General features: G+C 43.4%; 1 protein-coding gene across 1 annotated transcript in view; it reads left to right on the top strand.

The window, feature by feature from the left end:
* The window catches only part of RFX4 (regulatory factor X4), a 178,487-nt gene that overhangs the window by 26,142 nt on the left and 137,362 nt on the right, over positions 1-14,983 (top strand). The window contains exon 2 of the mRNA XM_049783113.1: positions 1,343-1,429. Coding sequence (XP_049639070.1) covers positions 1,343-1,429 — 87 coding nt within the window. The remainder of the gene's footprint in view (positions 1-1,342; positions 1,430-14,983) is intronic.

The following is a 14,983-nucleotide window of genomic DNA, read 5'->3' as shown; positions in this document are numbered from 1 at the left end:
GACATAAAATAAGCTAAGGTCTAATATGAATGACATCACAATTTTGAACCTAATCAATGGTTTAGGGATGCCGAAACACAACCCAAAAGCCATTTCATCTTGGGAAATAACTGGTGTTTGTTTCCAGAAGTGAACACTGGAAGGGCTATTGCACATGTGGTCATGCCAGGGCAAGAAATGGGCTTTCTGGGCAGGCATGTCTCATGATAGGCATGGGAAGTAGATGGGGCTGGTGAATGCTTGAGGCACGTGTTTGTGGGCCTTTTGTTTAATCCTGGAGAGCTTGGTTCAACTTTGTGTGGTTTTCTGTATTTGTTCTTTTCATGTTTCTTAAATGGAAGAAATCAAGCAAAAGCAAACACCAACTTTGTACTGTGTTTAAATTGATTCCTTGTATGTTCGCGGCATTGGAACACATCCAGGTTTTCAAAACAAGCAACAGAAGGAACTGTTTAGCTGAGGTGGAATGAAGAAATGAATGAATGGTAGATGATCTCAATGATGGATAAGCATTATTCTCCATTGTGGAGAGCACATTTGTAGTCTTTGGAACTGGATGAAACAAACCCATAATCTTTTGGATTTTATAAAAACTACATGGCTATTAGTGTGATTTTGATACCCCCCCTATAGTGTAAGAACTCTTTCAGGGGTCACTCTACAAAGGGAGGTGAGCTGCAAAGGTTCCCTGATTCAAGTCTCTCTTATAACAAACCTACAAGGCTTATTTTACTTTGGTGGTATTGTTTGAAGGGAGGGCTCAGCTACTCATTCACAAGTCTTATATGCTCATCAGTGCAACTCAGTTGATGCAACATAGTTTTACAAGTGACTTGAGAACAGCAGAGTTTATTTACTAAGCAAGAATCCTCAGGTGGTTCTACTGAGCTATGAATATTTCAGAATTCATAAATTGGGTTCGGGACTTGTGCTACATCTGGTCTTGCAGGTGGAGGATGGGCAAGGTCGGGGGTGTTTGCTACTGTTGACTCTGTGCCTTTGGGTCACTTCTGGTGATGCTCAGGGGCTCCAACAATGCTGGGGATTGAAACCAGGATTGACCACATGCGAGTTAAGCATACTAACCTCTGTGCTATTTCTCTGACCCTGGAATTAATGAAGTTGGACCAATAAATGTTCACATGGGCCTTCCAACAACCATTTGCCTGCTAAATACTCTGCAAAGTGTCCTAAGCACAGGTGCTGGGGAAGCTCTGTGTGAAGTTTGGTCCTTATGTAAGTGGAAGCCTGGGCAACACAGAATCACAGCAGAGATTGCCCCTGTCTCTTCACAAATACCATCAGCAGTTCTGTGATTTTCTTTCTTTCTTTCTCTTTTTAGAGAGCTGGATTGAAAGATGTCTCAATGAAAGTGAAAACAAACGTTATTCCAGCCACACATCTCTGGGGAATGTTTCTAATGATGAAAGTAAGTGCTCGCTTGAGTCTCATTCGGAGGCCTTCTGGCAATTTGTATCTGTGTTGTGAGTGGGATGGTGTTTCAGTGACCAGAGGGTCTACTGGAGCCAGTCACCTTGAGGACCTGGTGGCAAGAGACTTGCTACTCCTGGGGTGGGGACTGTGGTCTAGACCCAGTGGGAGCATGCGGCTTGGAGTCCACTGTCCTCAAGTGGACATGAAATAAGACCAAGGCCCCGAGGGGTTGTTTCCAGATTCCTGTGGCCTGAATCCCCATTGTGGACTCATGGTGGAAGGAGACCAATGTGGACCTTAGCGAGGAAGAGCCTTCTTGGTGTAAATTTACCTTCTTGGTGTAAATTACTTCTTGAGTAAATTTAACATAGCTGGAAAATGAGATGGTGACTTACAACCATGACTGTCCTTTCATGGAAAAGTCCCCATTGAACTGGTTTGTGGCAGGACAGCTGGAGTTGACAGCACCGTTTAATAGCTCATTGCTGTCTCTTCATGTGTTATGCCAGACCAGGACATCTGCTACCCTTTTAGAAACAGTAGAAGATAACCTGGAACTTGTATTGGCCCCTTAAGCTTTATTAAAAGAGGGGCAGCTTATTTTTTGCGGGGTTTTTTTTTGGGGGGGTCACACCGGCAGTGCTCAGGGGTTACTCCTGGCTACATGCTCAGAAATTGCTCCTGGCAGGCACGGGGGACCATATGGGATACCGGGATTCAAACCGATGACCTTCTGCATGAAAGGCAAACACCTTACCTCCATGCTATCTCTCCAGCCCTGGGGGCAGCTTATTTAAAACATCCTTTTCACTCTCTCCCTGCAGAAAGCAGTTCCATTTTCTTAAAGTACAGGCCAGTGGTCACTCACTGTTCCCCTTATATCTCCCCTGGCTTCCTTTTGTTATCACCATTTTACTCATTTGATAAAGAACATGGAGTGCATGAATCTCAAGTGAATTACAGGATGCATTAAAAAGGTATTAATTGGGTTTTGTTTTATTAGGGTGGTTCTAAAGCAATGCTAGGGGGCACCAAGGGCCATTCCTGGCAATACCTTTCTAACAGAGTGGACAGCTCATTGCTTAGGTCAGGCAATGAGACACAGATCAGGCCCTGCTAGAGACCACCAGTGCGACATCTGGAGGTACTCGGGACCATGTGTCTCTGGTGCTCAAACCTGGGCTCCTTCATGCAAGGTCTACACTCCAGCCTGTTGAACCCTCTCACTGGCCCCTGGTTTTTGACTAATGAAGTGGTAGTTTCTGAAAAGATAATTTCCCTGCTGGTCATGAATCTGGTCCTGTGGAATGGTTCTGTCTTGACCTCTGCTCAGAACTGTTGCTCTCCTTGTCTTTTGTTGGGCTCAATACCACACTGTCTTTATGGCTGCATATTTGTAATATGTTGTGATGTCTGGGGGCATAGGACCTCCTCTTTAGGATTGTTTTGTATTATTTTTAATTTTTCTGTATAAATTTTAGAATCAACTTGTGTGTTTTACAGAGCCTCCCAAAAGATCTGCTAGGATTTTCATAGGTATCCCATTGAAACAGAAATAAATTTGGTAAAAATTGCCTTTTTACCAACCTCAAATTTATAATGTACATTTGTGACTCTCATTCTTTGTGTCTTCAATGGCCTCATTTTCTCTCTATGGTATCTTGTAGATTTCAACATAGAGGTTCTCATAACTTTTCATAAGTTATATTCCTGAGTTTTTTGTGTAATTTGAATGTAATTAGATTTTCTGTGTTAATTTAAATATATGTTTTTCCTCTGGAAATATAGTTTCTGAACATTTTTCTCTGGAAATATAGAGGATGATGGGGAAGGGCCCCAAGTGGTACTCAGGGAGACTGGGGCCCAGTTCTGTCAATCCTTGACCAGTAGGGCTGGCAGTTTAATGCCCAAGAATGCTATGTTTCTCCATCCCAGTGGTGCTGGGTCACACTCAATGTTGCTCTGGAGCTGAGAATGGAATTATGAAAAAGCTCCACATGTGTGGTATGTACTATCACCACTAGACTGTTTCCACAGCCCCACAGCTGGTTTTTTAGAAACTGTTCAACCACTTAGCTAAATATGCTTATTAAATGTGGTGTTCTTTTTTCTTTCCCTTTTTCTTTTCTCCCTCCCTCCCTTCCGTTTCATTATCCTTCCTTCCTTCCATCCATCCTTCCTTCCTTTCTCTTTCTTTCCATCCTTCCTTCCTTCCTTTCTCTTTCTTTCCTTCCTTCCTTCCTTCCTTCCTTCCTTCCTATCCTTCCTTCCTTCCTTCCTTCCTTCCTTCCTTCCTTCCTTCCTTCCTTCCTTCCTTCCTTCTTTCCTTCCTTCTTTCTTTCTTTCTTTCTTTCTTTCTTTCTTTCTTTCTTTCTTTCTTTCTTTCTTTCTTTCTTTCTTTCTTTCTTTCTTTCTTTCTTTCTTTCTTTCTTTCTTTCTTTCTTTCTTTCTCTCTCTCTCTCTCTTTCTTTTTTTTTCAGTTTGGTTTTTGGGTCACACCCGGAGCCTCTCAGGGGTTACTCCTGGCTCTACGCTCAGAAATCGCTCCCAGCAGGCTTTGGGGACTTATGGGATGCCGAGATTCGAATCACCATCATTCTACATGCAAGGCAAATGCCTTGCCTCCATGCTATCTCTCTGGCCCTCTTTTCTTTCTTTCTTTCTTTCTTTCTTTCTTTCTTTCTTTCTTTCTTTCTTTCTTTCTTTCTTTCTTTCTTTTTTTCCTTTCTTTCTTTCTTTCTCTTCCTTTCTACCTTCCTTCCTTCCTTCTTTTTCCTTCCTTCCTTCCTTCCTTCCTTCCTTCCTTCCTTCCTTCCTTCCTTCCTTCCTTCCTTCCTTCCTTCCTTCCTTCCTTCCTTCCTTCCTTCCTTCTTTCTTTCTTTCTTTCTTTCTTTCTTTCTTTCTTTCTTTCTTTCTTTCTTTCTTTCTTTCTTTCTTTCTTTCTCTCTCTCTCTCTCTTTCTTTTTTTTCAGTTTGGTTTTTGGGTCACACCCGGAGCCTCTCAGGGGTTACTCCTGGCTCTACGCTCAGAAATCGCTCCCAGCAGGCTTTGGGGACTTATGGGATGCCGAGATTCGAATCACCATCATTCTACATGCAAGGCAAATGCCTTGCCTCCATGCTATCTCTCTGGCCCTCTTTTCTTTCTTTCTTTCTTTCTTTCTTTCTTTCTTTCTTTCTTTCTTTTTTTCCTTTCTTTCTTTCTTTCTCTTCCTTTCTACCTTCCTTCCTTCCTTCTTTTTCCTTCCTTCCTTCCTTCCTTCCTTCCTTCCTTCCTTCCTTCCTTCCTTCCTTCCTTCCTTCCTTCCTTCCTTCCTTCCTTTCTTCCTTCCTTTCTTTTCTTTACTTGGGCTTTCTTTTTCAAACATCATGTCACCTACGAATGATGATGACTTGCCATCACCTCTCCTGATCGAGTCTCAGTATACACTGCCAGGGACCTGGTGCAAGGCTGACTTGAATTAACAAATAGTAAAATAGCTTTGATTTGCTAAGGCAACAAAACAGAGTTCAACGCATCACCATTAGGCCAGGTGTTTGTTGTGGATGATTTACAGCTATACATGATCAAATTTATGCTTGCCAAGAGATCTTTATTAAAGGGATGTTGAACTCTATAGAACACTTTCTCTGCATCTCCTGAGATGTTTGCATTCCCCCCTTTCTTCTGAGAATGTTTTGAATTTCTTGGTTTTATATGTTAAACCTTTCTTGTATCCCTGAAATAAATTATGTTTGGTCTTCTACATTATCTTTGTATTTCTAGGATAGGATAATCAACTTTGAAGAAGATTTTTGGCATCAATGTTTATGAGATTTGTTGGTCTCTGACTTTACTGTCTTAATACTTGTCAGATTTGTTTGTTTTTGGTCCACATCTGGCAGTGCTCAGAGATTACTCCTGGCTCTGTGCTAAGAAATCACTGTTGGCAGGCTTGGAGACCATATGAGATGCTGGGGATTGAACCTGGGTCTGCCATATGTAAGGTAAATGCCTTATCACTCTGGCCTTGTCAGATATTTTTATATCAGGATTATACAAGCCTCATAAAAAGAGGTAAAAAGTTTCCTTTACATTTTATTCTGAAAAGTTTGTGTAATATGAATTTGTTTCTTAGTTATGAAATAATAGGAAGAATTCAACACTGAAGTTCTCTGAATTGGAGTTTTCTTTGAGGGAGAGTTCTTATTGAAGAATTCAGTCTTTAAAATGGCAGTAGGATTATCCACATTTTTCTTTTCTTGATTTTTTTTGTCATTTTGCTTTATTTCTTTTGGAAAATTATTATTTTCAAATTCACTTCACCTAAACCTTTAAGTTTATTTGTCATTGTACAAACTTTTCTATTATTACTTTTTGGTCTGTTCTTTTTTGACATTATGACATTATTATTGACAATACAATTGACTTTATAATAGAGTTGACATTACAGAATAAAGGTGGGAAGTGGTGTTTCTCTGCTGGCTCAATGACTTAAACTTTGCTTTTTTGTTTTGTTTTTTTAAATTATCTTTATTTAAACACCGTGATTACAAATATGATTGTAGTTGTATGATTACAGTCATGTAAGGAACACCCCCCCTTCACCAGTGCAAGATTCCCACCACCAATTTCCCAGATCTCCCTCCTCCCCACCCCACTCACACCTGTACTCGAGACAGGCTTTATATTTCCCTCATTCATTCACACTGTTATGATAGTTTTCAGTGTAGTTATTTCTCTAACTGCACTCATCACTCTATGTGGTGAGCTTCATGTCATGAGCTGCACCTACATGGGTGAATGGGGGAAAATAATGGTTGGACTGAGGCAGTACAAGATAGAAATGAGCTTTGTAGGGCAGTATCAAGGTCACAATACAAAATGGATATTATGTATATATAAACTATATGCATACATATACTATACATATGCATATACTATGCATACAATACTATCAATATATATTGTGGGGGCTAGTGCCCCCACGTGGTTTTTGAAATGGAGACAAAGGAGAAAATTTTCCAGTGACTGTCCCAACATAAACCAGTGCCGTTACAGCCCACCCTCCACCCAAAGCACATTCCCATTAGTGTAAGGAGAGGTAGGGGGAAAGCCTGATGACCCCTAATGAGTCCACCTGGATCAGCGCCCAGGGAAAGCTTAGAGTCCAGGGGAGAAAGATGGGGATGGCTGGGGGTATGCCAATCCTCCCATCACTCCCCAGGCTAGGGAGAAGGCCTCGGGAATGGGGCCTCCTCAAACCCCATACCTGGCAAGAGCTGGCCTCCAGAATCAAAGGAGAAACCGGAAGCCAGATATCTGCCCGCCCTCCTCCCCATGCACCTCCCCCCTGGAGTACAGAGGGTTGGGGGAAGCCTGAGAACCCCTAAGAGTCCACCTGAACCCACTTCTGGCCATCTGAGCCGGCACCCAGGGAAGGCCTGGAGTCCAGGGGAGAAAGAGGGGCATGGCTGGGGCCTGCCAAGCCTCCCAGCACTCCCCAGGCTAGGGAGAAGGCCTCCAGCATGGGGCCTCCCCAAACCCCATACCTGGCAAGAGCTGGCCTTCAGTATCAAAGAGAAAACCGGAAGCCAGATATCTGATCGCCCTCCTCCCCATGTACCCCCCGGAGTACAGAGAAAGTGGGGGAAGCCTGAGGATCCCTAAGAGTTCACCTGAACCCACTTCTGGCCATCTGAGCAGGCACCCAGGGAAGGCCTGGAGTCCAGGGGAGAGTTTTTGGTCTGTTTTAATGTCTCTAGTGTTATTTCTCTTTTTATTCTGCATTTGGGGAATTTGTACTTTTCAGTTTTTCTTCATTTTAATTTTTAGATTTTAGTTTTTGGTTTTAAATTTTTTAATTTTAGTTTTTCTTAGTTTCTTAGGGTTTCTTGCCATAAATGATTAACTTTAATATTTTCAATAGTTCAACTTTTAAAACTGTATGTTACTCTCAGTTTATAACTTTTTGGGGGGTAGGGGAGGGTTTGGGCCACACCCAGTAGTGCTCAAGGGTTACTCCTGGCTCTGTGCTCAGAAATCGCTCTTGGCAGGCTCAGGGAGCCATATGGATGCTAGGGATTGAACTCAGGTTTGTCCCGGGTCAGCTGCCTGCAAGGCAAATGCCCTACTGCTGTGCCATTACTCCAGTCTCCTATGACATTTTTCTTTTTCTTTTATGTCTATTTTGTTTTCTTTCTCAATTTGGATAATTTTTCTTTTTCTATTTTTTGAGAGATCATTAAATTTATTGACATTCAACCTTTTCTAAGACAGACATTTAAATATGTTTTCTTTGAAGCACAGATTTTATAGTTTAATGATTTCTTTTTTGGTGCTGGGGCTTTGACCTTGTAGCCTCATACATGAACTGTAGCCAATTCTTAGTCACATATTTACACTTTTCAAGGTTCTTTTTTCCTGTCTGCATGAAGGTTCACGCTTCATCTCAGTCATTTGTGATAACTCTCCCAAATTCTTTAATATTTCAAGATAATAAAACATTTGTAGTTTACCCATAATTTTGAAGGCTAGTTTTCCTGGACATTACATTCTTTTTTTGTTTGTTTGTTTTTTGTTTTTTGTTTTTTTTGGGCCACACCCGGCGATGCTCAGGGGTTACTCCTGGCTGTCTACTCAGAAATAGCTCCTGGCAGGCACGGGGGACCATATGGGACACCGGGATTCGAACCAACCACCTTTGGTCCTGGATCGGCTGCTTGCAAGGCAAACGCCGCTGTGCTATCTCTCCGGGCCCGGACATTACATTCTTATAGGCATTTATTTTTAGTTCCGTTTTCTTTTTTCTTTTTAACATTATGAAGTTGTTATGGCTTCTAGCATTTCTGTTGTAAAGTTAGTCATTAGATTTGTTTTTACTTCTTGGAATGTATTCTCCTCAAATACTTATTCCTGCCCAGTCTCTCTTCTTACCTTCTTCCTGGATTTCAGCTGCATAACTAATAGATCTTTTGACTGTACATTGTAGTTATTTTCCTTTCAGCTCTTAATTTCTATTATATTGTCTTTCTATAATAAATAAGCATTTCATTATTTTTTCTTTTTCTTTCTTTTCTTTTGCTATGTTGTTAATAAAACACATTTAATTGTTTTTTTTTAAATCTTGAGCATCTCCATTTTAAAAATTGTCTTTTTCCTCACTGCCTCTATTTTGAACCAGCTTTTTCTCTCTTTCCTTGACAGTATTAACTGTAGTTGTTCTAAATTCCGGGTAGGTAATGTTGATGTCTCAGTCATTTGTTCCTGCTTCTATTATCTATTTTATAGTGGAATATTCAGGTTTCTGACCCACTTTTCTAAGTACGCCTTCTGCTTTTTTGATTGGATGCCAGTCATTGTGGATGCAAAGTCATAAAAGCTTTTGGAGACTGATGCTAACTTTTTAACAGAATGTTATAGTTCTACCAGGTAGGTATAAAGAGCCTACAGGTCTTCTAGGCCTGTGCAGGAAGAGGCCTGATTCCAGTTGTCATGTCTGTTTCCATTTTGAACACATTTCTGGAAATGCTCCTTAGCTGCTATCACCTGATTATGTGCTGAAGCCCCGAGTATTTAAAAAGATGTAGAAATATGAATTTAAACAAAGTAATTAATGTCCCAAGGCTCTATGAAAAAGGTGAAAGTACCTATCTATAAGATGCAAATAAGGCTTTTTTTTTTTAAAAAGGGGGTGGCAGGTTTTTTTTTTTTTCATAGGTGCAGCAAACTTTGGAGAAATTAGAAAGGAAATATTCGTAGCCTAAAAAACAGGGTGTTTTTACCCATGAAGTATCCTGTCATAAGACTGATTACAGGCTTCAGGCATACTAATTGTCCGACCCCATGGTCTTTCTTCATGGTTCCAGGAAAATTCTTACTCAATAGCAGTTGTCACAGTCAGGCTTCTGTATTAGAGATCTTGGCTTTTTTTTTTTTTTGCACAGATCCAATGTTAAAGCCGGAGTGCTATGGAGCATCTTCTTATTTCATCTCACTGTTAGGTGGCAAGGCAGGGAAAACTGCCCTGAAAGCAAGTTGTTGCTGTTTCCTGGTTGTCAAGGTGTCATATGAACCTACCCTGGAAAAAGTCAATGCCAGGGTGATATTAGGGCCTCCCCTGGTGGAAGTTTGATTCCTGGTATTGGTGCAGACAACTGTTTGGGTTCCAAGGATGGGATTCAAAGTTCGGGTTTGGGTGGTCAATATCCAATCAACTGACACCTGTCAAGTCACTATAACAAAGGTTGAACAGTGTCTTCTGATCTCCCAACTCACCTCTCAGCTGATCTTTCCTGCTCTGCTCTGCTCTCTATACACATTACATTTTGGAAGTGACCTGAGAAGTATTTTCATGCTCTTAAATTTGTCTTCATCTCTGTGTTCTTTCTCTTTTCTCTATAAAGTCTCTGACCCTTCCTGACTCAGACTTCCATCTTAGTTTAATTCTCTGTTTGAAGTCTGTTTGTCAAGATTTTTCTATCATTCTGAGTTAGAGTTGGAGATTAGCACCCAGGGTCCTGGTAAAAATGAGACAGAACAGGACAGCCAACAAATTCTTGACCTTAATTCAAAGGCTGCTAATTTTTATTTCTTTACTTTTGGTTTGTCTTGGAAGACTGGGGCCACAAGCAGCAGTGCTTAGGAATACTCTGAACTGTGTATACCAAGAACCAAAGTGCCAGGCAAGCACTATATCTTTGTACTATCTCTAGAGGCCTAGGGTTTTGAGATTTTAGAGATCATCTTGGCTCATTATCTTGTTCTATATAAACTGGGGTGCAGAGAAGGGAAGCTGCTTACTCAAAAGCATGCTCTTAACTTATAACGGAGGCAGGGAATTTATTCAGCACAATGATTTCAGTCTGGCCCTGGGGCTTTCTCTCTGCAACCCAGAAAAGAGGGATTTAGTTGATTAAAATAGAGTTTCAATGGCAAGGAGAAACCACCCACAGGACATTTGATGGAAGGGTAAGAAATCTTGGAAAGTAAACCAGGGTGTGGGAGTCTGTACAGGAGGTAAGCTCTTGACCCATATGCAGTTCTCACGAGTTTCCACTTCCAACTTGCATCCAAGCTATTTTCTCTGGAAGAGATGCCAGCAGGTTGGTTTCTGTTTGCCAGCCACAAAGAACAAGACCATGACTCAGGTCACTTCATCCCCTGCCACTGGGGAAGGATGTCCCGCAGTATGCTCTAAGCAGAACCACGCAGGTTGAGGCCAGGGACCCATGTGCAAAGCTCTGTGGAAGTCCTGTGTCCCATAAGGGGGTTGGAAGAGAATTGGGAGTAGAAATATAAAGTATCTCAGCCTCAGGCAGTAGGTGCAGACTAACACTAGCCTGTAATGCCTGAATGCAATTTGGGAGAGCAAGGTGTCGTTTTCTGCCATCTCATGAATAAGGAAGAAAAGGGCCTTCAGAGGGAATGGGACTTATTTAATGTCAAGAGAAGTATGTGAAGACTTTGGTGATTCTGTTGGAATGCTGCAACAGCAGCTCAGCTGTGTTCCTGAACAAGCTGGAACTGCCAGCATCTGGAACCCACTTCAGGACCTATGGTTGACTGGTGACCTGCAAAAGTTTGAACTTCCGATGGTAGCATGAGGTGTGGAGGCTCGTAGGAGGAGGCAGCATTTACACTGTAGCTTAAAAGGGTCCATGTTACTTCTTTAGGTGCTAAAGGATAATAAGGGACAGATCTGGTGATCAAGGACAGAAAAGCCAGAATGACACAAGGCAGGTTTTGTGCTTGTAGATTGTTCTAGATCAGTTTGAGTAGCAAGGAAGAGCAGGTACCTGAAGCAGGGCTAGAAGTCAATTGGGCTTGTAGTTGTTGAGAGGCTAGAGATTTCTAGCTCAGCAGCCAGGAAGGAGGTAGTGGAGCAAATAAACCTGCTCATCCTGAGAGGTGGGTGGGTGGTGTTATAGGCCAGAGTGGCAGGGGCAATCCCAGCTCAGGACTGTGCTGATATGGCTGTGGATGTGGTGATGTGAGCAGGAAGGAGAGAATTGGGAATGAGGTGAAAGGGCAGGTCCACCCAGCAGTACCCCAGATGGACCCCTTAGAATTTCTGCTGCCCTCCCTAGGATTCTGTGTGTATCTGTGTGTAACTGTACACGCTGACAGTTTATGTGTGCATGTGTAATGTATGTGCCATGTGTATATATCTGTGTTTGTGTGCTGTGTGGTACTGGTGTGTGTTTTTGAATGCATGTCTCTGTGTAATGTGTGTTGCTGTATGTTTCTCTTTGTGTGATGTGTGTGTCTGTGTGTGGGTCAATGTATGTGTGCATATGTGCCACACATGTGATATGTGTTGCTGGTGTGTGTGATCTGTGTCTGTGTGTGTGATGTATAGAGCTAGACTGTGGAAAGTAGATTCAGTCTCTGGGAAGATAGTTCACACTATGTTCTCTGGCCCTTGGATAGCTTCCCACCACTGCCCTTCTGTCCCACCTAACCCTTGTCCAGTCCTGACCCAGTGAGGTCTGTAGATACTCAAGGTATGAGAGAGGGGAGGCTGGAACTCAGTGGTGTGGTAATGGCTTAGAATTGGTGTCACAACTATGGTGACAACGTCAAAGAGTGAGAGAAGTAGAATGCCTGTCTCAAATACAGGTGGCGGCAGAGGAAGAAGAAATTTGAGGGCATTGGTGATGGAAATGTTGCACTGGTGAAGGGGGAGGTGTTCTTTATATGACTGAAACCCAACTACAATTATGTCTGTAATCAAGATGCTTAAATGAAGATATTATTAAAAAAAAAAAAAAAGCATTGGTGTTACAGCCCAGTGTAGGTTCCTGAGTAGAGAAAACACAGTTAAACTTCTCCCTGAGTTGTGGCCCACAGAGAGGCCTTCAGACAGGCAAGGCCTGAGAGAGATAAGTCCACAAAGCATCACAGAAAGTTGTGTCATTGTGGGAGTGATGTTAAATCTAAGGACCCAGGGGTTACCTACCGTGGCTTCTGCCCTGGTTAAGAACCGAGGTGCAGTCTACTGGCAGCCCAGCACTGACTGGCTCTGACTTCAGACCTCATCCATGAAGCCTCCCTGCCTTTGCCACCCAATCTCTGCCTGGCTTCTTCTCTGGAGTCTTCAGGATCCTGAGCCCACACTCATCCTTCCACGGAGGAAACTGGGCCTGGCTGAGCCTCAATACTTGCTCTCTCCAATGAGGCCCAGTTAAATGTCCCTGTGAACTCCCCTGTGTATTAGAACCTTTCTTCAGATGCTTTCTGCAATGAGGATATTTTCCTCCCTGTAAACTGGAGTATCTTCCCACCCTCCCTTAGTTGTGTCATTGCTGCTACAAGAACCCTATGTGGACTGGGCGTCACACTTTCTTGGCTGTGCCACTTGCACATGCTCCGTGTGGGTGACATCACAGCGGTTGTGTGGGAAGTCGAACACCTTTCTCATGGCCTCTAATTATACTTGACATGAGGAGCTATTGCCAGGGATCAAACTTGGCCTCGAGTCTGCCAGGCAGGTGTTCCCTCTCTGAGATATCCCAAAATTGCCATGGAATAGGCCAGGACTATATGGTACAGAGATTAATATGCCCTAAAATCTCTCATAGCCAGGTTGGCTCCCCACCCTTCTCTTTTGCTCTGGCTTCTTCTGGGGACTAAGCACTTTGTCATCTGCCTTCCCAGTATCCCTTTATGGAAATAAAAACCCTAGTACATAGCTCTGGCTGCTTTCTCAAACAATTAGTAGCAAGCACCCTGCAGCATTCTTCTGTGACTTACTCTGCTCACTTGATAATCAGTTCTAGAGGGTCTCGGTCAGTGAGGACAAAGAGCATTTCTTTATTCTTGTATAGCTTTGAATCCTTTTCCACAGTTGTGTAGGATTCTGATGTGAGTTTGTACTACATTCTCAAAGCTGGATGAGCAGAGGGTGGTTTCCGTATCTTTGCTTTGATGGGGATGGCTGCAGAAAATGACCTGTGCGCAGCCGCATCCTGTGGAGTCCATCCCCACATGTGGGAAAGGTGGGTGGGATAGCAACTGAGTCTGCTGAGACTTTCCACATCTTAACAAGTTATACACATGTTGTGTTTATGCCAGCAACTGCCTGTCGTGTCCTGTGTTCATCCCTCTGTGCTGTGTGTCTGTCTCTATGCTGTGTGTGTGTGCCACCTCTATATGTCTGTCCCCTCTGTGCTGTGTGTCTGCCCCTCTGTGCTGTGTGCCCATCTGTGCCCCATCTCTTCCTCCTGGTTTGCTGACGCTCCTCTGTCACCTGGTCTGAAAGAGAAACCATAGTCTGGGATGACAGCAGTTTTCTTCCACTTTCTCCATTGTCTTCAGACTTTACACGGTTGCTTTATGGTTTGTCATTGTTTATTTTTCCCCCAACATAAAAGCATTGGATTGGGTGGAAGTAGTCTCCCTGCAGAACTTAGGGCCCCACGGCCACACTCCCAGTGAAAGCTGGATTTGAGAGAGGTGGGGCTCACTCCCCAGTCCATTGAGCTGTCAAGCCACCCCACCCCAGCTCACCCCAGGCTTTTCTGAAGAACATGTAATGTATCAGCATTTCTTTTCAAAGCTCTTGGATTGCCTATCAAAGTGGGGTAGCTCTTTCCTCCTCCCAGTTATGAAGGAATTCACCCAGAGGGGTGAAAAGAGCAGGTGCTCCCCCCACTCACCCCAAGCAGTGCTGCCAACATCACAGTTTTGCTTGGGACTCAGCCCTGTTCCCACGGGGAGGAGGCTTCTCTGCCAGCGGCTGGAGGCCCCAGGCCCTGGCACCCCGAAAATTGGCTGGTGAGGTTGCAGCAGCCAGCAAGGAGGCAGACACTGGGGAACTCGATTGCTTGGCAGCCCCTCAGTTCCCAACAAGGGAGGTCTGGCCAGGTGCAGCCAGATTCTTCTAATGAAAGGAAATAGAATTAGAACTTGGAAGTGAAACCCGAGATTCGCATCAACTTGAACCTTTCCTGGGATTTGCAATAAGTAATTAATTTAGTAAATTTCTCCTGTGAGGATGAACCACTTCAATGACCCCAGATAGGAAAGTTTCCAGAACAAGTTTCCACATACGGGCATTGCCATCTGCCAAGAGCCAGGAGTGACCGCAGAAAACCCCTTCCGGTCAGCATTGCATGAGTGAGCTCTATAGTTGGGGCTTGGAAGTGGCTTTTGACAGCAGCTAGACTAGACCCTTCTCTGGTCTCCACTAGTAATTTTGTGACCCCCTAGACCAGCTGCCTTCTTTCTCTGTAGAAAGGGGGTATGGTTGCTGATTAGGGTGCTCACTAATGAGGCTCCAATCCAGATGTAGTGTGCCATCTCCACATGGCAAATCGTTCACAATCTTAGCAAACATGTGAGTGAAGCACCCTTAGGAGAAGTGCTTTTCATGGACATTTCTGGGTAGGATTAGTATCTTACTTGGAGGCAGAGTTTCTGGGACACATTCAATAATGCTCAAGTCTTCCTCCTAGCTTTGTGCTCAGAGGTCACACCTGATAGTGCTTAGTGGTCCATGTGGAGCTGGGCATTGAATCTGGGTTAGCCACCTGCTAGGCAGGCAAGCACCTTAGAGGCTGTGCTGTA

Source organism: Suncus etruscus, chromosome 11, assembly GCF_024139225.1.
Source record: "Suncus etruscus isolate mSunEtr1 chromosome 11, mSunEtr1.pri.cur, whole genome shotgun sequence".
In the NCBI taxonomy this organism is placed as follows: Eukaryota; Metazoa; Chordata; class Mammalia; order Eulipotyphla; family Soricidae; genus Suncus; species Suncus etruscus.
This window is presented reverse-complemented; position numbering and strand designations above follow the sequence as displayed.